Here is a 24,560-nt window from a genome sequence, read left to right as displayed (position 1 = left end):
TGTGTCGATAGCATGGGTAAGTCTGCTGCATGGGAGTACTTTGGCAGAGCATCCAACTCTTCTAGATTCTCTGGTAGACTTTTGGATATTGCCTTTGTCTACCAACATCCGGACTGATGTTACGAATCTCCCAGAATGTGATGTTTTTGTGTGCATAAAAAATGTGGCTTTTGCCCAGATGTCAAAAGAATAACTAGAAGGTGGTCAACAATCACTTTATCAAAACGAAAAACCAGGCCAAAACAACATCTGCGACTGTCTCACTTAGAGTGCATACGTTCCCTTCTGTCTACCCTGATCCACATCCAATCACCAGTCAGGACGCATACATTCAATCAATCAATGAATCAATATTTAGTGTAGACTTCGACAAACGTTATTGATCCACAAGGGAAATTGTTCCACACAGTAGCTCAGTCACAAATGATTAAAATAGAGAGTAGATCCAGCAGAAAATATACATTTTAAACAAAGAGAGGTCGCTAACATAGAAGCGGTCAGGTAGTAGACAGATATCATCTATTGCTGTATGGCGAGTGATTATACCGCTAGGATTGAGTGCGGAATGAAGGAGTTCTTGAATCGAACACTGTGGGAACGAAGCTGAAGGAGCCTGTTGGAGTATGAACTGCGCTGTCCCTCAATTGTCTGGTGGAGTGGGTGAGCAGGATTGTCCATGATGGTGAGCAGTTTGTCCAGTGTCCTCTACTGACACAAACGCCTCCAACTGCGAGCCAATAGTTTGGCCGGCTTTCCGGATCAGTTTGTCAATTAAGTCCCTTTTGCTGGTGCTGCTCCCCCAACAAACCACAAACAGTGATGAGATCCAAACCGTGGGTTTTGTGATCCATTCTACCTCTACTGCAAACAGACTCGAAAGAGAAAGTCTGATAAATGTTATGTTGCCATTTGTGGCCCTTTGTGACCCAACGATCGTTATTTTAGCCTGCAACAATATGCAGTGGATATTTTTCAATATTTGCATTCTCTGTCACATGACTAGGACTTCTTCCTAAGCTTGAAAAATATACTTAATTCAAGGAGTGGTGTCGCACAAACTACAAGTTTTCCCTTTCAAAATATTCTCCCTGGAGTCTGACACACTTTGCCAGCTTTCTCTGTCACACCTTTATGCATCTCTTGGAAGGATTCATCTGGGATTCTCCGCAGCTCCATTGTTCACATCTTCGAGTTTGGGAAAGAGGAAAACAAATCACTAGGATCCATGTCGGGTCAGCTCTTGTCGGATGTTCTTCTTGGGCAGGAATTGTTGGATGCTCAGGGCAGGGCGTTGTGAGCGGGCGTGTTATTCTGCCACAACTCTCGCCTCTTCTCACGCATTTACCGAAGCAAACGCCGCAGGATCTCTCTGTTGACCGGCTTGTTTACCATCTGGCCCTGTGACAACAACTTGCAGTAAACGATTTCCCTCACAGAAAGAATGTGAACAGTTCTGGAATCTTTCTGTCACTGCTTTTATGAAATGTTGAAACTGAATCAACCACCTTTTAAATCAAATCTCCCTCTCCAGTCCACAGGGGCACAAGTTCAAGTAGCAGGGGATATGCTCCCCAACTCAACAGAGCGTGCGGTGACAATCTCCGGGACTCCAGAAGCCATCATCCAGTGTGTCAAACAGATCTGTGTCACCATGCTGGAGGTATCCTGTCATAAGTGTAATGGAATATATCTGTCCCTGTACATCAGTGGTTCTTAACCTTGTTGGAGGTACCGAACCCCACCAGTTTCATAAGCGCATTCACCGAACCCTTCTTTAGTGAAAAATAAAATGTTTTTTTTTTCAAATTCAAGACAAAGTTATATGTTTTTGGTAACACTTTAGTATGGGGAACATATTCTAAGTAACAAAGACTTAATTTAGAGTTTTGTGGACACTAGGGGAACATATTCTAAGTACCGTAACAAAGACTTAATTTAGAGTTATTTGGTTAGGGTTAGGGTTAGAGAGTTAGGGCCAGGGTTAGAGGGTTAGGGTTATAATGAGGCCATGCCGAATAAGGCATTAATTAGTACTTAATAATGACTAGTTAAGAGCCAATACGTTACTAATTTGCATGTTAATAAGCAACTAATTAATGGTGAATATGTTCCCCATACTAAAGTGTTACCATGTAGTTTTACTGGTGCACAAAATGAACCGTGCATGAACATCACCTTGTTCAAAGAACAAAACCAACACAGTGCATAAACTCACAACAAATTACACACCTGCAAATCAGTCTGACTTCTGCTGTTGCCATATCCGTAATACGCCAATAGGGAGAAGTTTGTGTTTACACGATGAGTCGGGTGTGTCTTGACCTCCGCCGAACCCCTGAGCCCGACTCACCGAACCCCTAGGGTTCGATCAAACCCAGGTTAAGAACCACTGCTGTACATTCTGCATTCGTACATCCTATAGTGTTAATTATGGTTACCAGGTATATTCCACAGGGCACTACATCAGAACCACCACAAACAAAACAATTGTATCCCTAAAATGTGTAGAAGTAGTCATTTTCAGTCGTAAAGACAGTCTCTCAACTGAAATTGCCATTAAGAATTGGCACAAAACTGATTTGTGTCATGGTTGCATCAGCGGAAACACACGTAAAGTCCAAGCCAAGCAAGTAGTTGTTTACCTGTTTTTGTGAAGGTTAATGGTTGTTTCTGGTGTTTATTGAACCAAAGAATGTATTGATTTCCATTGACTGATACTGACCCCAAGACTTGAACCAAGCCGAAGTAAAATCAAAAATATGATTTGTGTTGTGCTACAACAGACCTCGTCGTTGCAAAGTATTGGTATTGCATGCAAAGCACATATGCTACAGAGGATATCTGATTAAGCCCTCCGTTGTCTGAAACAGCCTTGTTGCTGTGCACAGCATGTATCCGTAGCTCAAGTCATTACTATAGATTGGCAGATTGGAAGTCCCACGATGCCTGTGTTTCTGCTGCCCCTGGAAAAACACAAGCCCAATCTAATATTAAATGCAGACATCAAGATCAGAACGTAACATATGCGCTAGATAGACTACTTCAGATTTATCAACTGTTTACATTGCAAGTGTGACAGCACCACCACACTGTCCTGACTCTGTGTGATGGTTTTAACGACATGCCATACGAAACCTTAAAATAACAAAGATTTTGTAAGGAATTGTGAAAAGTAAGACTCTGTGGATAGTCATGGACATCTGCAGCCCCATGTCTGTGTAACCTCTGAAGTAATGAGCTCCAATGTCCCCAAAAGACTGGAGTAATCTATATTTGGCAGCATGTCAAGGCAGTTGGAATTAGAGTTATAGTATTTTCACAAGATCCATGACATGTGCATCAATTGTTGTCCCTGCGTTATTTAAAATCATCACAAAACAACTTTAGGGGGAACTGCATTTAAAAAAAATGTTTGTCCATCATTCATAATCCTTATCTAAGACAAGAACACGTTTTTCTTAGCGTTTATATTAAGAATATCGCTGATACTTGGTGAAATTTAGGTCAGGAAATGTAAATTGATTTTTTGGCACTTTTTGCATGTTTTTACTGGGTTTTATGGGCGCAATAGAGGAGTTCGGATTGGCTCCATTTACTTTTATTTACGAGTTAGAATGCATTAAAAAGACATATGTGTTCTGGTGTCTCTTACGGCTTGTGAATGATAGTCACAATTCCCCAAAAAAGTGCAGTTCCCCTTTAAGTAACACAAAAATAAGTATATTTTCCACTTTGGACCCAATTGCAGTAATGCTTCAATCTATGAGCATATTGCGTTCCGCGACCGTGCTTGTAACTCAACTAAAACTAAAAAGATAATGGCCACTTTTACAGAATGTCTACTTTTATGAAGTGAACTGAACATATAGACAAGGACAAGAAATAGAGAGACCGGTTTTGTCAGGAGTTGTAGGTGACGAACCCCAAGATGCAGAGAAGGCGGAAGGCATTGTGCGGGAAAACATGATTTAATTAAACACTATAGCAAAAAAACAAACAAAAGGGTACAAACAAAAGGCGCGCACAAGGCGGAGAACAAACTTGGCTATGAACTAAAATAGCACAAAGGCTAACTGTCGACAAGAAACAAAAACACTTACTGTGACACGAAGGAACTATGACATGAGCAGAGTGAACAAAAGTAGACAGAGCTACAACGACAAGTATTATGACAGGTAGTAGTGACAATAATCCAGCACTGACTGGAGAGGAAGGCAGGTTCAAATAGCAGCTGGCTGATTGACACCGGGTGTGGCCAGGTGCCAATCAGCCACAGCTGAGGGGACAAAGCACTCAGGGAGATAATCAGGAAATAACCAAAATAAGAGCGCTGACAGGAAACAAAGACAGGAAAAACCAAAACCTAACTGAACTGTCAGTGACAAACCTGACAGGTTTGGTCCAATTGTTAAAAAAAAAAAATCCACCGTTGTCCACTGCAAACCTATTTTTTTCTGGTTCCTGTTTTGAACAGTTTCCGTCTCGGACTGACGTCCTTCTCTTCCCTCATCATTCTTTCTCTCCTAGTCTCCGCCCAAAGGTGCCACAATCCCGTATCGCCCAAAGCCTGCTTCCACACCTGTGATTTTTTCTGGTGGTCAGGTAAGTTGAGCGAGGTGGATGCCAAGAGTCCATCTCAGATTAAGTTTACACTGCAAGCCAAAGTGGCCCATATCAGATTTTTTTTTTAAATTAGATTTTTTTTCCAGATGGTTGTTTACACTGCAAGTAAAATGTGATCTTCATCAGACTCCAGTGTATACGCGCACTTTTGACTAGTGATGCACCAAAAAGTCGACTGTCAAAAATAGACTTTGCTCACCGAAACCGGATGTTGTGATGAAGTATCCACTTCTACCAATCGGATTCGAACTACATCTTGATGTGGTCTGAACCTGATGCGAAAAGATCAGATTTGAAGCACTTTGGAGGGTTTAGACTGGCCAAAAAAATCCAATATGCGTAACTTGAGACCAACAAAAATATCAGATTTGGTGTGCAGTGTAAACAGGGCCAAAATTCACTACCAGTCCATACCTAGATGCCTACAATACAATATTTGGGTGGATGAAAAATGTTTTATAGAATGACTTGCTCATAAAGAATATTCCGTTTATGCATCACATATTTGTGGCATAACCATTGTGTTTGTGGACTGTGATTAGCTTGTTCAGTTGCAGTGACATTTGTGTTGCCAGAAATATGTCCAAGTTGATGTTACAAAACCCAAAACGAGTGAAGATGGCACCTTGTGTAAATAAAAACCGAATACAATGATTTGCAAATCCATTTAAACTTATATTCAATTGAATAGACTGCAAAGACAAGATATTTAATGTTCAAACTGAGAAACTTAATTTTTTTTTGCAAATAATCATTAATTTAGGATTTAATGGCAGCAACACGTTGCAAAAAAGTTGGTACAGGGGCATTTTTACCACTGTGTTACATGGCCTTTCCTTTTAACAACACTCAGTAAACGTTTGGGAACTGAGGAGACCAATTTTTGAAGCTTTTCAGGTGGAATTCTTTCCCATTCTTGCTTGATGTACAGCTTAAGTTAATCAACAGTCCGGGGTCTCCGTTGTGGTATTTTAGGCTTCATAATGCGCCACACATTTTCAATGGGAGACAGGTCTGGACTCCAGGCAGGCCAGTCTAGTACCCGCACTCTTTTACTATAAAGCCATGCTGTTGTAACACGTGACTTGGCATTGTCTTGCTGAAATAAGCGGGGGCGTCCATGATAATGTTGCTTGGATGGCAACATATGTTGCTCCAAAACCTGTATGTACCTTTCAGCATTAATGGTGCCTTCACATATGTGTAAGTTACCCATCCCTTGGGCACGAATTAAGGCTGAAACGACGCGTCAACGTAGTCGACGTCATCGGTTACGTAAATACGTCGACGTCATTTTTGTGCGTCGACGCGTCGCATATTTACGTCACACCACTGTCATGGCGGAGCGCAGAGCAAACGATGCGAGCGAGGGGAAAAAAACACGCCAAAAGTCGTCAAAAGTGTGGGAGTATTTTAATAAACGGCCTAATAATGTTGTTTTATGCACACTGTGTCGAGCGGAAATGGCGTATCACAGCAGCACAACGGCTATGAACGGGCATCTAAAAAGAAAACATCCGACAGCGTTCTTCCCATCACCATCAACGAGTCAATCATCCGCGTGAGTATACGTTGTCATCATTACACAAAAACATGAATGTGGCATTTGTATCTGCGTTGTAAATTCATAAACTAAAGCACCGTTTTGCTCTGAGAGGCGCGTTTGGCGTGCCTGTTCAGTGTTTACAAAGACGCGCTCCTCTTTAACGCTAACGTTAATAAGTTGTACAAATACCTTTTACAACATTAACAGTTACATATACTATCTTTAACGTTAACGTTAATAAGTTGTGCAAATACCTTTTACAACATTAACAGTTACATATACTATCTTTAACGCTAACGTTAATAAGTTGTGCAAATACCTTTTACAACATTAACAGTTACATATACTATGTACAAACGAACAATTAACTTCACTTTAATCATACTATCATTGTTGTGTTATTAAACCAATTTAACAAGATAATGTGTGTAGTTTAATTAACCTTTTGTATTAAAGTAAGCTGTATTTGGGTATATTTAAAATGAAAATTAATTGTTGTCTCTTATGTTGCAGCAAACGACAAAGCAGTGTCCAGGATTTTTTTTCCAAAGAGGCATGGGACTGAATGCACACCCCAAGTGGCCGCTGACCTGACTGATGGTGTCCTGGAAATGATGGTCATAGACATGAGGCCATTAAATATGGTAGAAGGGGAAGGGTTTCAAAAAATGATCAAACGGTTTCACTCTGGCTACACACTACCATCAAGAACCCACTTCACTAAGCTTATGGAGCAAAAATACACAAAGAAAATGAATGAAGTCAAAGCAATCCTGAAAAATGTGAAAGGAAAACTGACACTCACAACTGATGCATGGACAAGTATGGCCACTGAAGCTTACCTTGGTGTCACCATTCACTTTGTTAATGATAAGTGGGAGCTTACCTCAATTAACTTGACAACAATGCCCCTCAATGAAAAGCACACTGCAGAAAACATTGCCTCTTGGATTGAGGATGTTGTCAATAAGTTTGAAATAAACATAAAACTAGTACAAGTCATTGTACATGACAATGCTGCAAATGTTGTTGCAGCTTTAAGAGTTCTTGAGGAAAGACATGGTGTTTCATCCCTCAGATGTGTTGGCCATTCTCTACAGCTTGTAGTTAACCATGCTCTAAAGGACAACCACATCAGCAGAGCTTTAGGAGCAGCAAGAAGTTTGGTCGAGCACTTCAGAAGAAGTGAGCTATCCAGTACAAAACTAAAGGTTAAGCAAAAACAAATGGGTTCTCCAGACCACAGCCTCATACAAGATGTGTCTGTGAGATGGAACAGTTCCTTTTACATGATTAGTCGCCTGCTTGAGCAGAGGTGGCCAATAACAGCAACTCTGTCAGATCCGGAGGTCACTCAAAGAGGGAAGCATTTTCTGGATCTTAAGGCTGACCAGTGGAGCTTGCTTGAAGAACTTGAACAAGTTCTGAAACCTTTTGAATGTGCAACTGTGTACCTGAGTGGAGAATCTTATGTAACAGTTTCCGCTGTCCCTCTGCTGGTCAAAGGGCTTCGGAAGGCTACACAAACTGCTTTTGAAAATGCATCAATCAAGTGTTTCCAGGTCACTGCTGCACGTGAGATAACATCCAGGTGGGAAGCCGAGACCACATTCAAAGATGATGGACCAAATGTGTGCATATTAGCAGCTGCACTTGACCCACGATTCAGGAAGCTGAAATTCCTGACTGCAGATGAGTGTTTAAAAGTTCAATACAAGCTGCATGCAATAGTTCTGGAGGAGAAAAGAAGGGAAAAGGAGACACACGCTCAACAGGGCACAGCAATGCAAGTGGAAAGACCAGATGCTGACAGGCGGCCTGTATCTTTACTAGACACACTTCTTGGCTCAGATTCAGATGAACTCAGCAACAATGAGGAAGACAACAATGACAGTAATGATGCTGAAATGGTCAGAAACGAGTTAGTGTCTTATTTTGGAGAATCCCCCATTTCCAAGGATGAAAACCCATTAAAATGGTGGAAAGAACATCAGGCAAGGTTTCCAAATCTGGCAATGCTGGCTCGGTCTTACCTCTCAGTTCCAGCCACATCGACCCCTTCTGAGCGCCTATTTTCAGCTGCTGGGAATATTGTAAACAAGAAAAGAACCAGCCTCACCCCAGAGCATGTAGACATGCTAACTTTTCTTCATTACAACTGTTAGTCACTCACTGGAATGAGTAGAATTGGTTATAGTGTACTGTGTTGGACTGGATGTTTATTTTGCACATTTTAAAAGCAATACTTAATGTTTACAGTGCTCCAGAATATTTAGATTGGCACAAATGTTTACAGTGTTACAGAATGTTTTGCCATGTTTTCAATGTTGACTGAGTGGCCATACTTTTTTTTTTGTAAATAAAAGCCATGCCTTTTGAAAAAACTGGCCTAAATTTATTTTTTTCATCTTAATTTTAAATAAAAAAAATAATCGGTAAAAGGAAAAATAATCTATAGATTAATCGAAAAAATAATCTATAGATTAACCGATTAATCGAAAAAAATAATCTATAGATTGATCGATAGAAAAATAATCGTTAGCTGCAGCCCTAGCACGAATACACCCCCATACCATCACAGGTGCTGGCTTTTTTTTTTAACTTTGCGCCTATAACAATCCGGATGGTACTTTTCCTCTTTGGTCCGGACGACACCACGTCCACAGTTTCCAAAAACAATTGAAATGTGGACTCTTCAGACCACAGAACACTTTTCCACTTTGCATCAGTCCATCTTAGATGAGCTCGGGCCCAGCAAAGTCGGCAGCGTTTCTGGGTGTTGTTGATAAATGGCTTTGGCTTTGCATAGTAGAGTTTTAACTTGCACTTACAGATGTACCGACCGACTGTAGTTACGGACAGTGGTTTTCTGAAGTGTTCCTGAGCCCATGTGGTGATATCCTTTACACGCTGATGTCGCTTTTTGATGCAGTACCGCCTGAGGGATCGAAGGTCCGTAATATCATCGCTTAAGTGCAGTGATTTCTACAGATTCTCTGAAACTTTTGATGATATTACGGACCGTAGTTGGTGAAATCCCTAAATTCCTTGCAATAGCTCGTTGAGAGATGTTGTTCTTAAACTGTTCGACAATTTGCTCACGCATTTGTTCACAAAGTAGTGACCCTCGCCCCATCCTGGTTTGTGAATGACTGAGCATTTCATGGAAGCTGCTTTTATACCCAATCATGGCACCCGCCTGTTCCCAATTAGCCTGTTCACCTATGGGATGTTCCAAATAAGTGTTTGATGAGCATTCCTCAACTTTAACAGTCTTTTTTGTTGCAGGCATCAAATTCCAAATGAGCTAATATTTGCAAAAAAATAACAAAGTGTTCCAGTTTGAACGTTAAGTATCTTGTCTTTGCAGTCTATTCAATTGAATATAAGTTGAAAAGGATTTGCAAATCAATGTATTCTGTTTTTATTTACGATTTACACAACGTGCCAATCACTGGTTCACTGGTTTTGGGGTTTGTAGATGCAAGTAAGATCAAATATGTATTATTGCGCTACATTATGTTAATACTGTATTCTCGTATGTATGGATGGATGTTTACACTTGGATAACAATGTCACCTAAAGCATGGCTCACATTAGTGTCTAAAGACTACAGAGAAATCACATAGGATTTACAAATTGCTCACATTTTAACCTGCTTCTGTGTTTTCATGTGTCCGCAGGCCTACACAATTCAGGGACAATATGCCATTCCACACCCAGATGTGAGTTTTTATTCTCTTAATATAGTACATGTTCTTAATTATCCAGTGTATGAAGAATGTGGGAATGAAAAACAATCATTTGTGGTGTCGCCACATCTACATCATCGCTTGAAGTCAGTTGAAAGAAGTCATTCTAGATCCGAAAGCTAACGGTGATCATATTAAAGCCACGTTTGTATAGTTCATCATTTTTAATTTTCAGCGCACCATATAGTGTCCCATTAATAATCTGCCATCATCTATCCTTGTCATAAGGGAACTACCTTTTATCATACTGATTAATTCCAAGTTTTGGCAGTGATGGATGAGGTGGGAGGTAGTGGTGGAAATCACTCAAGAACAGACATGACATCCTCCTCTAGCCATTAAAACTCTGAAAAAAAGGCACATTTTCTCCAAATCCTGATATTGGAATCAACAGCAAGAACCGGAAACCATCCCACATTACTAGAGTTGTTAGAACACAATACTTCTTACGGCGGTTCAAAGTGGTAATAGATATTAGAACTCATTAGCATGCATATGAGTACATTTATCAGTCTGTTCGAAATATGAAGAATCAAATCAGTGTTATCTTGATTTGAATACGTTAGGAGTTTATTAGACTCCCTCCCCCACTCCTTCAGAATATCGCAGAGTTGTCCAATCACCGTAACATTCCTGCAAATTTGTGCCAATTGTTGTTCATTTCACCAGTCAAATTAGCTCGGAATAGCACTCAAACACTTACGCCAACCAGTGACCATTCGTTTTCACTGGCATGTGAGGCCGACGGGTAATAACTAGTGATGTGCTGATCGATACTATGTTGATACCGCCAATATCAGAGCTTTTTGCTCTTATATCGATTTTCAAATCAAAATATCGGTACTTTTGGTACCTTCGTTCGGGTGCGTCCAAACTTTGTCTACCAAGGACTCCATAATGAAAAGTTAAAGTATGCGGCGGCCTATATATTTATACATATTTTTTTTTTTTTTTTTTAATTTATTTTAAGTGCTAAAAACAGATATTGTGTCAGCTATGTATTATTTTATGTGCTAAAAACAGATATTGTGTCAGCTATGTATTATAAGTGACTAAGTATATTATTATTACTTATTAGTTAGAACATTTAAGCTTCTTCTCATTACATACGATTTTTTTTATTTTTATGACATTTTCTTATTGTTTTTTCACCATGTAAGAATACAATAAAAGTAATAATACGATTATTTAACGGAATAACCTAGTGTGTCAAAAATTCTGCCTGTACAAAAATATTAATGGTCAGTTCCACATTTAACAGTGTTTATTATGGTTGTTGCAATTTTTCAAATGTATTTGTTAGTTAGTATTATTTAGTTTTTTATTAATAAACTTTCTTTATATTTGAAGTTTATTTTACTCTTATTCTGAGAGCTTCTAAAGTTTCAGATTAGGGGTGTCTAAACTTTTTCCACCAAGGGCTGCATACTGAATACTGAAGCATGGGGCAACCTTTTTAATATTTTTCCTAAAAAAAAAAAAATGCTAAAAACACATATATACTTAAAGAAAAAACTTTGTGTTACAAGTGACTAAGTATACAGTCGGACCTAAATTTACGAGCTTAATTGGTTCTTGAACATGGTTTGCCGACCGAAACGTTTGTCAAGTGAAACAAATTTCCCCACAAGAAACAATGTAAACATGAATAATTGGTTCTAGCTCGACAAAAGTACCTATTTTATATTATAAAATGCACACTTTGAAGACAATGTGTATATATACTTTATGTGTATTAAAATAACATCATAGGTGAGTAATGGCTCAATTATGTCTTTTTTTTAATTCAAACATCACAATAACAACTGCTAGCTTAACTGTCAATGTGTCCACACACACACACTTCAAAATGTTACCAAACATGTTGTTACGATAAAAAACAAAATAGGAAAATCTTTTCACTGGACCTTGTGTCCTTGAATATTTGTGACATTTGTTGAACAGTCTGGGAGAGTTAAACAAGCATAGCTTTACCTTCCAGCCACCGCTAGTGTTAGCACGCACTAGCATTGTGAGGCGCTCCTTGTCAGGTTCAAACACTGATGACATCTATTAAACAAGACAAGAAGCAAAGAATTAAACAGAGACAGAATTAAATTTGGCTCAATTTGAGGAGAGACGCTTGGACATCTGTACCCTTGTACAGTGTCATTACGCTCTGCCAAAAGATTGTACACCTCCCCCTTTATTTGGACTTTCTCTGACCACACGACAACAGCTGCTTCTAAGGGACGAGGTCGTAAACAGCCATCGCCTTTGATTACAACAGTTCACAGAAAAGGTCGTAAAAGAGTTCAAAAAGAGGTCCGTAAAACAGTTCAAAAAGAGGTTCGTAAAACAGTTGAAAAAGGAGGTTCAAAAAGAAGTCGTCTGGAACTTGGGCAGATCCTGCCTTCTCTCCGCTTTGTAGTCCTTGGGTTAAAACAATATCTTTCTTTTGATTACAATACATGAAAGAAAACAGAACACCTTCATGTTGCTTCCCCCTTACACAGTAGAGTTTTACAAGCCTTCTTCTTGGTAGGTTTCAAAGACAGCTTTTGCTTCTCACCGGGCACTCAATGTAACACAAAGTTTTTGTGATAACTTAGAAACAGTTATTTTAACACTCCTCCATGGGCTGGTGTCCAGCTCCTGCATTCTCCTTCACTCCTTCGAGACATTTGATTGTTATGTCTCAGCATTGTAGTGGTTGTTGTGACCTCAGGATGGGGAGACTGGAGACAAAGTGAAGGTAAGAAAGTATTTTAATTCCATAAACAAGGCAAAGACACAAGGACGAGCAAGGGAAGCACAGATAAAGCTGTGCAGGTTAGCAAGGCAAAATAGGACCACGAAACCTGCCACACCAAAATTTAGCAACAACGCAGCACTTAGCAATAATCCAGCCCAGACAGAATGGCGAGGCTGGCATATAAAGCTCTCTGATAAGCGATCAGAAGCAGTTGAGGATGGCGACGCTATGGAAAACAAACAGGAAGTTGAACAGAAAAGTCTACTTTATACCTGCATTATCCTTTCCATCCTTACCCTTTCCATCCTTTGTAACTGAGCTACTGTGTGGAACAATTTCCCATGTGGATCAATAAAGTTTGTCTAAGTCTAAACTAAGAGCGCAAAACAGGAACTGAACGCAGAACATAGGAAATACACCCAAAAACCCAAACAAGACATGATCTGACCCCATCCATCCATCCATCTTCGTCTGCTTATCCGAGGTCGGGTTGCGGGGGCAGCAGGGAAGCCCAGACTTTCTTCTCCCCAGCTACTTCGTCCAGCTCTTCCTGGGGGATCCCGAGGCGTTCCCAGGCCAGCCGGGAGACATAGTCTACCCAACGTGTCCTGGGTTTTCCCCGTGCCCTAAACAGGCGTTCGGGTGGCATCCTGACCAGATGCCCGAACCACCTCATCTAGCTCCTCTCGATGTGGAGGAGCAGCAGCTTTACTCTGAGCTCCTCCCGGATGACAGAGCTTCTTACCCTATCTCTAAGGGAGAGCTCCGGCATCCGGCGGAGGAAACTAATTTCGGCCGCTTGTACCCGTGATCTTGTCCTTTCGGTCATAACCCAAAGCTCATGACCATAGGTGAGGATGGGAACGTAGATCGACCGGTAAATTGAGAGCTTTGCCTTCCGGCTCAGCTCCTTCTTCACCACAACGGATCGATACAGCGTCCGCATTACTGAAGACGCCGCACCGATCCGCCTGTCGATCTCACGATCCACTCTTCCCCCACTCGTGAACAAGACTCCGAGGTACTTGAACTCCTCCACTTGGGGCAAGATCTCCTCCTCAACCCGGAGATGGCACTCCACCCTTGGTCATCAAATCAAATCAAGCTTTATTTATAAAGCGCTTTTCATACATAAAAGAAATGCAACGCAAAGTGCGTTACAAAGTTAAAAACAATACCCCGTTGACCCATATCCCCCATTATCACATACGTACGCACGGATACAGATACCAAACACAAACACACAACATACTCACATATGCAACTATATGGACCAATGAGTACAGAGGAGACATGTGAGTAAACACTATCACAGGAGCCATCTGCACCAGAAGGTCACCAGACCATGGCCACCAGGACGCTGAACACAAAAGCGCCCCCTCAAGCACGGCCGATAACCCCTGAGGCGGATGGCTCATCTGAGGAACGTTGGAAAAATAGAAATAATACAACTCGTAAAATAGTAAGAACCATGTGTAGAGATAAAGAATAAAATACAAGTAAAACATATGAAGATTAATAGAAAAAAATAAAACATATATAAATATATATATATATATATATATATATATATATATATATATAGTAAATAAATATAACTAAATCAAATCTTGCATAACTAATAGGATAAAAAGTAAAATATGAGAATTACGTTGCGTTTGAGTGCAGCTGGGACAAAATTTGACTGGTGAAAAATGTGTGTAGAGATAGCGAGGCATAATTCACAAGGATTGGTTGAATTTGCCGGAGTTGCCGCAACATTGCGCCACATGGTGAAATCCCGGAGGGACTAATTAATATCATGAAGCGTCCCTCTGAGGGGCTTCCGTGACTGCGACGTGGCCCACGGAAATGAGTTTGACTTCCCCGGCGTGAACGACGCTCACATTTTGCAGTTTCCGTGTGCTTGACGTTGGTTTGTTGCAGTGCGTGACGACCGAAGTAACAAATTAATTTAGTGTTCTTTTAGAAAATTCTGCGACGTTTGCAGTTTTTCTTTGCGCTTTTCTCTGTGTTTTTGTTTTTCAATCCTTTCCTATTTTTCCAAGCATTTTCTGATTCTAACTACACAGAAGGAAAATCTTCAGTTTTACCACAACACCGAAAAACATTGCAACTTCCGTCGCAACTCTGGGGAAAAAGTCAGGCATGTAACCGCAGCAATCTTAAAGAAGGGAGGAATGGGAGGACTGCTCTAAAGCTCCATGGCACAAATCTCCCTTTCTCCTTTCTCTCCTTTTCTTCTTCTTTTCCCTCCACCGTCTTGAGTTACAGTCCACCTCTCCTCACTGTTTCTCGCATTTCTACTTTTGGTTGACGACATTTCTTTGTGTAACAGTAACCTGTTAGCTGTACTTTCCCTCCTAACCCTTCAGCAGTTGACCAAGCTCCACCAGCTGGCTATGCAGCAAACCCCCTTTACCCCTCTTGGACAGACCACCCCCGCTTTCCCTGGTACGTACCCACAAGACCCTGTAGACGAATCCTTCTGTCGTTATCCTGAGATACATTTTTATCCTTTCCCTTCTTCCTTTCACCTTATCTCATTTATTATTTCAGCATGACGTGGTCTCTTGGGCTTCTATTCTTACTCTACTTTTTACGTTGATTTCGAAAATATAGGCTCGGAAAAAGAAAAATGGACGGCTGCAGAACATCTTCCAATTGTTTGTGTCTTTTTAAAATACTATAACCAAGGATGGGTACTTTGTTTATAGGTAGACACCAAAGTCCATCAATACTACCGGGTACAGAGTAGGGATGTATGTCCTTAGGATTTTATCGATACGATAACAAATATTGGTATTCATCGGTACCTTACCTCTTCAATAAATATGTGAACACATTATTTTTTTAGTAGCACAAGAGGTTGTGCACCACCAACATCTAGTAACATCTCACAGCAGGTAACTATGTTATCAACAGCTGCTTTTTAAGTCTGAAACAAGTCAACTATTCAAGGTGCAATGTTGTTGTTATGTAATCTTGTTTTCCATCACTGTGTTTCTGGTCATTACAATTACCCAAAAGTGTGTGACCATCTGCACAATTTGCAATACAAACAAAATGTGAGCCTGATCCAAATAAAACAGTCACCTCTGTTTTATGCACAAAAACAATAATTTCACAGTAAGGCCTGGATTCTTAATAAATGGTTACGCGCGGATCGTTTCCCCAAGATGCAGACGGAACTCTGTTGACAGTGTGCAGGTAGGACAATGATTTATTATCCATAAATCAAGCAAAATACAAACGTACAGGAAAGCGTGCCGGTAGCACGTCGAGCTAAGGAAAAAGCTAGCGGGGAAGCTTAGCATAGAAACAGGAATCAGAAGCTAGGATTTACCAACGTAATGTTGCATGAAGCAAAGAAAACAGCCAGACCGAGCTTGGCGAAAGGCAGGAATAAATAGCTCTCTGATTAGTCCCCGGGAGCAGGTGAGCGTTCTGAACACTAATAAGAGGCAGGTGAAAAAAATCAGCACCCATGGCAACCAAGAAACACAAACCCAGGGGTGCTGAAACAGAACTAAGAGAGTCTTAGACTAAAACAAAACATGATCCGGGCAACGGATCTTCACAATGGTACCGCTAAACTAAACTAAATTTATACTAATCAACCCTTGTTTCTCTTTTCTTTTTTTTTTCAAATAAGAATCAATAAGAGAACCGTTAAGGAACCGAATCTTTAAGCTGAATCGGAACCGGAAAAATCTTAACAATTCCCATCCCTAACTGTAACAGAGTGCATATGTCATATCTAGGACAAAGTGCATCCTTTTAGACCAGGCCTGGGCAATTATTTTGACTCGGGGGGGGGGCAAATTTAGAGAAAAAAATGTGTCTGGGGGGGCCGATATATCTATTTTTAGGAACATTAATACAAAAACTCACAATAATGTCTGATTGAATACTAAAAACGGAATGGACTTTTACATTTTTTTACTGAATGAGACACCCAGATTGTACATGAAAATAAAGAATGTGGGATTTACAATATTAACTACGAACGATAAAACTCTGAATATTGACAACATATGAACGTCACACCCCCTCTTGATTGACATATTTTACAATCAAGCGAAACGCAACAAAAATGCAACTAACAGTGAAATATGAACGCGAAGGGTAAAAAAAAAAACCCACCTCCAATCTGATGCATCTGATATATCACTAAGCGTTAGAACTTTGTTGTAAAAATCTCCTTCCGCGTCTGTCCCTGACACCCGCATTTCAGGCTGGCCGCTCTGGAAACACTCTGTGGAAACAAACCATACCCACATTGCTTGGTGCCTCATCTGAGCTACTGTGATTTAGATTACCATAGTAACTAGTACAGGGGTCGGCAACCTTTACCAGTCAAAGAGCCATTTTGACCAGTTTCACAAATTTTAGAAAACAATGGGAGCCGCCAAATTGTTTTGAAATTGTAAATGAAATAACACTGTATACAAAGTTTTTTATTTGCTTTGTATAAACCAGGGGTCTCAGACACGCTGCCCACACCTTTATGTGGAATTTGAAAGCTGGTGCGGCACGCGGGTTTTAAATGAATGGCTCAGCGTCATGCGCGCCGTGATGGTACAGCATATAGCACCCACTACAGCTAGCGTGCCTGATCAACCACCCTTTATATGGGGCTTCCGCTTGCTCACGTAGGTGACAGCAAGCCATACTTGGTCAACAACCACACAGGTCACACTGACGGTGGCGGTATAAAAAAAACAAAAAACTTTAACACTCTTACTAATAATGCGCCACACTGTGAACCCACACCAAACAAGAATGACAAACAAATTTCGGGAGATCATCTGCACCGTAACACAACATAAACACAACAGGACAAATACCCAGAATCCCATGCAGCCCTAACTCTTCCGGGATATATTATACACCCCCCGCTACCAAACCCCGCCCACCTCAACCGACGCACAGAGAGGGGGGGCTAAAAAGATCTAAAAAAATATTTTGGGAATGTCCGGCAAACCAGATTGAAAAGCTTAACGTGCCGCATGGCTTAATTTTCCCAGGTCTGTTTTAGGGTCTTCTCCAGCTTCCTTCCTAATATACGCTTGCAAGTTCCGCTATTGTGTTGATGAAGCACTCCCTGAAGGGATATGGCCCAATTATGACATGAGTTTAGCCCAGGACTTATAAGAAGGGGAACAAACTCAGCAGAGTTGTCTCATACTGACCTAATTGTCTCTCTTCTTGCAATTACCGACGGTGAAATAATTTGGATGTCTGCGAATTTTGCAGCCTAACACAGTTTTGCAGGGTGGCAAACTCATACAGCAACACGTTCATTACCGTCCTTTGAACTATTGTTAGAAATCTATCGTGATTCCAAAGATTGTCATGAAAACCAACAACATGTAACATTATGTAGCTTCCTATTGGTCGAAGAGAAACTTCCTTTTCCAGTCATAGGTTTCTCTGTTGTGCATGTTCACTTCTTTTGCAAACAGATGAGCTGAGACAACGACTGTAACCTCCCTCATTCTTCAGGATGCCTGCTGTTAAACTGTTCTTCAGATTCTCAACAGGAAGCTGAAGTTGTTTTTTTCTTGCTGTTTTCTATTCTTGTTTTGGCCAATTCAGGTTTGGATGCCAGCCCCCCAGCCAGCACTCATGAGCTCACCATTCCAAATGATGTAAGAAAGGTTGATGTATTCTCTCGCATGTTTCTACAGTGCTACCTCTGTTTTTGTCAGTAAGTTGAACCAAAAACTGTATTGTACAAAAATGATTGTACGAAAAAAAATGTTGCAGAGAAAAAACATGTACATTTAATAAATCTGTTCTGAACACCTCAAAGTATGCCCAAAAAACACATTACCGGTATATAAAGGATAATTGTCATGATTCCTTTAGATTAATGTATATTTTTTTTGTTGCACCATGACTAGGGAAGGTTGTTTGCATTAGTTATTATAAATAAATGCTATGCTCAGGTTCACAGAAAGCATGATAAGTGGTCATAGACCTAAATTACTCATGTTGTACACAAGATGGCGACAAAGCAGCAGTATAGGAAATTACTTTTAAAATGAATGGAAATCTCCCCAGGTTCCTCATTAAACTCATGAAAACTGGCGGGCCAAATTTAAGATGCCGGCGGGCCGTAGTTTGGACACCCATGCTTTGAGAATCACTGATCGATATCAACAATGTTATTTGCCCAAGTCCCTGGACACATACTTGCCAACCCTCCCGGATTTTCCGGGAGACTCCCGAAAACCTCCCGGGACAAATTTTCTCCCGAAAATCTCCCGAAATTCAGGCACACAATATAAACAAGCATACCTGCCCAATCACGTTATAACTGTAGAATGATCGAGGGCGAGTTCTTGGTTTCTTATGTGGGTTTATTGTTAGGCAGTTTCATTAACGTCCTCCCAGCGCGGCAACAACACTCAACAACAGCATTTCGTACCATAAAGCAGTTTGTCTGCCGTAAACAGCAATGTTGTGACACTCTTAAACAGGACAATACTGCCATCTAGTGCATTTGATGAAAGCACTTTTTGCGTGCCACAAAGCAATGCATCATCAGTGAGGGCGTTCAGCATGGTTAGAAAAATAGTGACAAATAGAACAAGGATGGACAATTCAACCCTTAACTCAACAATGAGTAGATGAGTGTTATGTGTGTGTATATGTGTAAATAAATGAACACTGAAATTCAAGTATTTATTTTATATATATATATATATATATATATATATATACATATATATATATATATATATATATATATATATATATATATATATATATATATATATATATATATATGTCTTAATAAGGTTATCCAAAAAATAGTGCTCGATACCGTAGCAGAGCGCACATACATATATATATATATATATATATATATATATATATATATATATATATATATATATATATATATATATGAAATACTTGACTTAGTATTTCTTATATATATAAAATACTTGACTTGGTGAATCCTAGCTGTAAATATACTCCTCCCCTCTTAACCACGCCCCGCCCCCAACCACGCCCCCCGCCCCCCACCTCCCGAAATCGGAGGTCTCAAGGTTGGCAAGTATGCCTGGACAGGATGGGTTAAAAAAGACAAAAACACTTTGTGTTGCTGTATATAAAAAAAGGTTTTCCAAATATATCAGTACATTGTCTTGTAAAGCCTCTTTTTTCCATGCCAGCTATTCAAGATTCATTATCAAATGTGACGCAGTGAAAAAGGTATTCCGCTGACAATGGCACGTTTGCATATTCTCCAGCTAATAGGCTGCATCATTGGACGGCAAGGAACCAAGATCAACGAGATCCGACAGATGTCCGGTGCGCAGATCAAAATTGCAAACGCCATGGAAGGCTCGTCGGAGCGTCAGATCACCATCACGGGGTCGCCTGCTAACATCAGCTTGGCCCAATATCTCATCAACGCCAGGTAACAGCATCCCGACGCTAGTTTAACTTCGAAACGTGACACATACTCAAGACGAAAATGCATAACTACTGCTACTTTCGGTCGGCTAATCACCTTGTTTTCTGGGTTCGAACTGCTGACTGTCGATGCGTCATGTTTAAAACGAGCGCTCCCTTGCAGGAGTCGTGCCAACTGTACTTAGCAAATTGTCTGCAGTGATTGGGAAAGTGAATATTGGAATCCTCAACTAATCAATACCTCCTTACAGAGTTTGTGGACAGTGTTAAATAAATATGTGTCATATCAGGCCTAAAACATCATCAATTGCTAGGTTCATTCATGCATTTAAAATGTAGCTCCATAAAGGGTTGTTCATACTTACCATCAATGTCTATAACTTGCATGCAATGAAATGGAACCACCAAAACAAAACAAGTAAATAGGCCTACTCAAACACGTTCACTGACCCAAAAACAAAAGACGTAAGGCCTCATACAAAAAGGGCTTTATATGTGTTTGACTTCTCGGGGGCGAGTTCAAAGAGCAGGTGGCACGGGAACTAACGGCTGTTGCTCCAATGGCAGGTTCAGGGACGTGGCTGTCATGTGGAACGATCCTTCAACAATGACAACGTCCTGAAGTCGCCGACAAAACTGGCTCTGTTTTTAGACATCAGCAAGCATCGGTGTATCGTGACTTGACTTACTTTTTGCATTTGAAGGGTTGTAATAAAAGTCTGCAGGGTTTGGACATTTTGAGAACGTATGTAATCTTATTTGATGTTATTTGTTTGACGGTATCAAAGACTGGTGACACGTGGAGGGAGATCCCAAATCAAATCATCGGAGGTTCATCTTACTACATTGTGTAAAATAGGGCTATTCAACAAAATGACACCAGACCAAGTTCAGTTCCAAACCTGGGAAACAAACATTTTTGAACTTGGACCACTGTAAATACATTTCTTGACATTTTAAACATACAACACTGCCCAGCAGGCACAGGACATTGATTATACACGTATGTTTTTTAGACTTCTAAACAACGTTGCAAAATAGTTGTATTTGTAAATTAAGACAACATTGATGTCGTTGTTTGGGAAATGACCAAAATTCAATGGTCAAATCACAACCTGACATTGAATAAACGTCAAAAAGCACGTTGTTTCAACGTTGTATTCCTGTTGAAGACTATTGGTTGGGAAATTACCAAAGTTCAATGGTCAAATCAACGTCAGAACACACCATTGTTTAAACGTTGTCAAAAAACATGTTTCAGCGTTATGTTTGAGTTGGGAAATTACCAAATTTCAATGGTCAAATCAACATCAGAACCCAACATTGATTAAACGTTGTCAAAAAGCATGTTTCAACGTTATGTTTGAGTTGGGAAATTACCAGATTTCAATGGTCAAATCCCAACCGGACATTGAATAAACGTCAAAAAGCATGTGGTTTCAACGTTGTATTTGTTTTGGAGACTATTGGTTGGGAAATGACCAAAGTTCAATGGTCAAATCAACGTCAGAACCCAACATTGATTAAACGTTGTCAAAAAGCATGTTGTTTCAACGTTATGTTTGAGTTGGGAAATGACCAAATTTCAATGGTCAAATCACAACCTGACATTGAATCAACGTTGTCAAAAAGCATGTTGTTTCAACGTTGTACTTGTTTTGGAGAATATTGGTTGGGAAATGACCAAATTTCAATGGTCAAATCAACGTCAGAACCCAACATTGATTAAACATCGTAAAAAGCATGTTGTTTCAACGTTAGGTTTGAGTTGCTCAACGTCAGGACCTAATTCAACAAGTTCTCAACGTTGTTTTACTGTCTTGTGCCTGCTGGGTGAGGTCCAAATGTGTTATTTACATACCTGAGGCGTTCCTCAAGGCAGCCCTTTAAGTCCTCTCCTTGTTGGTAGTTACACATTTTTTTTCTGTAATGTGATTTATGGGACTCAGCTACTTGCTGTAGCTTGTTGACTTCAGATCCAGTTTGTAGTCATGTGGTCTTCTTTAGTTCTTCTTTATTTATACTGGTGGTGTTCCTCAAGGTTCCATTTTAGGTCCTCTCTTTTTTATTGTTTATTCAACTGTTGGCCTGCAGATTCAGTTAGAGAAACTCACATTTTTGCAGAAGATATTTAAAAACACTACAGCGCTCATAGAGATGATCTTTAAACCAGCTTTGTTTGCAGAAGGTCTTAGAAAACTGCAGAGCACTCCTCTTACTCAAAATAAATAGACCAAAATCCAATGTCTACTGTAGAGGACGCTGGTTCTACGGGATATACATAATAGGACTTATAGTGAAGGGAGAAGTCCTGTCACCCGGTTCTTAGCTTTCTGGAAATGTGGCTCCCAAAACAACTTAGTTGAATAAGCCTGGTGTAAAATACCGGCCTTGTTCATATGAAGGAATGTCTGTCTTAAAGATTTTCATATATCTTCAACTCATGTAGGAATTTACTCGAAAGTCATGTATATCATTTAAAAAGTTGTTTAAGTTTAAAGGTTTTTTTTTTTTGTTTGGTTGTTTTTTAAACAAAAGTAAACCAAATCAGCTATAAAGAGCTGGGTGTTACAACAACTCTGGGTATCTATCCAACTCTAAGTAGATACACAATCTGTATCGCTGATATCAATCATTTTGCCTTTTGTGAATTTTGCCTTTACTTCGTTGATCATGTTTATAATCCGAAAAAAACCCAGGTCAAAGATTTTAGGCAAATAACAAAAAGAACATGTGTTACATGTTAGTTTTTTAGCAAAATAGTACAAAAAAAAAATAAAAATACAAAGACTACTATTGCGTCTTGAAGTTTGTGTATTACAATATAACAATGTATACTTGCGGTCAAGTTCCAGTCCAACAATTGTGATGTAAGTTGAGTTTTAGTGTAAGTTTGAATTTAGAGCTAAAGTACCACCTACAGTAAGTCACTCACACAGTACACAGGACAAATAAATGACATAAAGTATTCAATAATAAGATTAAGAAATAAAACAGGCTTATTGGCACGGTGTAGTCGCGATAATGAGACCACGACACTGCTAAGTTATTACAGTCGATTTCATAGAAGAACCTTTGACAAGATCAAAGGTTCTATCGTAATGATGTTTGAGCAGCTTGGACCCAGGATGCAAACGATGTTGATTTCACTTCTACTTCGACATCTTGTCTCGCAAATGTCACTTTACTTTTCACTTTTCTATTCTTTCATGTCTTTTGTGGACACATGAGGACCGGTGAACACATTGACCTTGTCTGCCCTTTTCCTATAAAGAGGGTAAAACATTCTTCATTGATGGTCATTCTTACAGAGGCTCATTCGTGCTGACCAATAGAGGCTTTTGCAAGAGTGAGACCAATGCTGTGACATTTACCTGTGACCGGTTTTATATAAATCTTCCAGTCGACCTGATCCTTGACTGTTGAAAATAAGAATATATAGCGTGACAATAAAGTTGGGAACACAGTCGTCAAGCAAAGCCTTAGTAACACTCTTTGCTGGTGTATGAGATCCTGCAGTGCACATGTACAGGTCATATATGAGCTTTACCAACATGATCGAGTCAGACTAAAACATAAGTGAGCTATAGGCATCAACTTGACTCTGAATACAACCTAAGAACACCACCCCTACCGTCAAACATGGAGGCGGAAGCCCTCTGCCTGGGGCTTTGCTCAGCTTACGAGATCATGGACTGTAGAATCCCCTGACCTACAACACTGAAAATAGGATCATGAATGGGGTTTCCAGCATTATGAAAACATTGATCCAAAGCAACAAAAAGGAGCTCTTGAATATCCTGTAGTCAAGAAACATCTGACTTCTTGCTCACCAACCAGGCTTTTGCCACCAAATCACATCATTCTTGAGGATCTAATACTTATTTCACTCAAAGAAATACAAATGACTTAATAAGATTATTGAATTCCAGCACTAAAAGCAGCGACTACAGCATGACTTTCTTGTCCAGTGCTGGAGTTATTTTTTACAGTTGTGTTGTTTATCTCTTCCTGCCCTCCCCAATCTCCTTGTACTGTTCTAGGCTTACATCCGAAGTCACTGGAATGGCCACAGTCTAATTTCTATCCGTCCTCCCTCTGTGTATCACATGACCCAAATGTTTTTGCACTCTTATTTGTTTCTTACTCTGTATCAGACTCTTCATATTAAAGTGATGTCAACTGTTGCTGTAGATTAGAAATTATCCATACCTGAAATTTTTGTCTTGAAATTTGACATTATTTCTGTAAGTAGAGAACTTTTCATGGTGTCATTTCAGCTGCACAACGTAATTCCGCTTCCATTCGTTAGTGTATTTTTACTTTTGTGTCACCGGACTTAAAACATCTGAGACGATGGGTAATTTATTTAAATACCAATGTTAGGTTTTATTCAGACATGCCAAGTTTTTGTATTTTCCGGACATTAAATTGATCGCAACTGAACTGTTCAGGTTGTCTTTGAAGATGT

At 39.9% G+C, this 24,560-nt stretch overlaps 1 protein-coding gene across 2 annotated transcripts in view; it reads left to right on the top strand.

The window, feature by feature from the left end:
- The window catches only part of LOC133574385 (poly(rC)-binding protein 3), a 114,518-nt gene extending 90,242 nt beyond the window's left edge, over nucleotides 1–24,276 (top strand). Inside the window, exons 8-14 of one of the 2 annotated variants that reach the window (XM_061926560.1) lie at nucleotides 1,532–1,660; nucleotides 4,528–4,602; nucleotides 9,853–9,894; nucleotides 15,034–15,109; nucleotides 18,257–18,309; nucleotides 19,924–20,093; nucleotides 20,657–24,276. In XM_061926560.1, coding sequence (XP_061782544.1) covers nucleotides 1,532–1,660; nucleotides 4,528–4,602; nucleotides 9,853–9,894; nucleotides 15,034–15,109; nucleotides 18,257–18,309; nucleotides 19,924–20,093; nucleotides 20,657–20,711 — 600 coding nt within the window. In that variant the 3' untranslated portion in view covers nucleotides 20,712–24,276. Of the gene's footprint in view, nucleotides 1–1,531; nucleotides 1,661–4,527; nucleotides 4,603–9,852; nucleotides 9,895–15,030; nucleotides 15,110–18,256; nucleotides 18,310–19,923; nucleotides 20,094–20,656 lie in introns of both variants that reach the window. The other variant, XM_061926559.1, reaches the window with a different exon arrangement.
- The last annotated feature ends 284 nt before the right edge of the window (nucleotides 24,277–24,560 follow it).

The sequence above is a fragment of the Nerophis lumbriciformis genome, linkage group LG31, assembly GCF_033978685.3.
Source record: "Nerophis lumbriciformis linkage group LG31, RoL_Nlum_v2.1, whole genome shotgun sequence".
Taxonomy (NCBI): Eukaryota; Metazoa; Chordata; class Actinopteri; order Syngnathiformes; family Syngnathidae; genus Nerophis; species Nerophis lumbriciformis.
The sequence above is the reverse complement of the archived record's forward strand: the minus strand, read 5'-3'. Positions and strand labels throughout refer to the sequence as shown.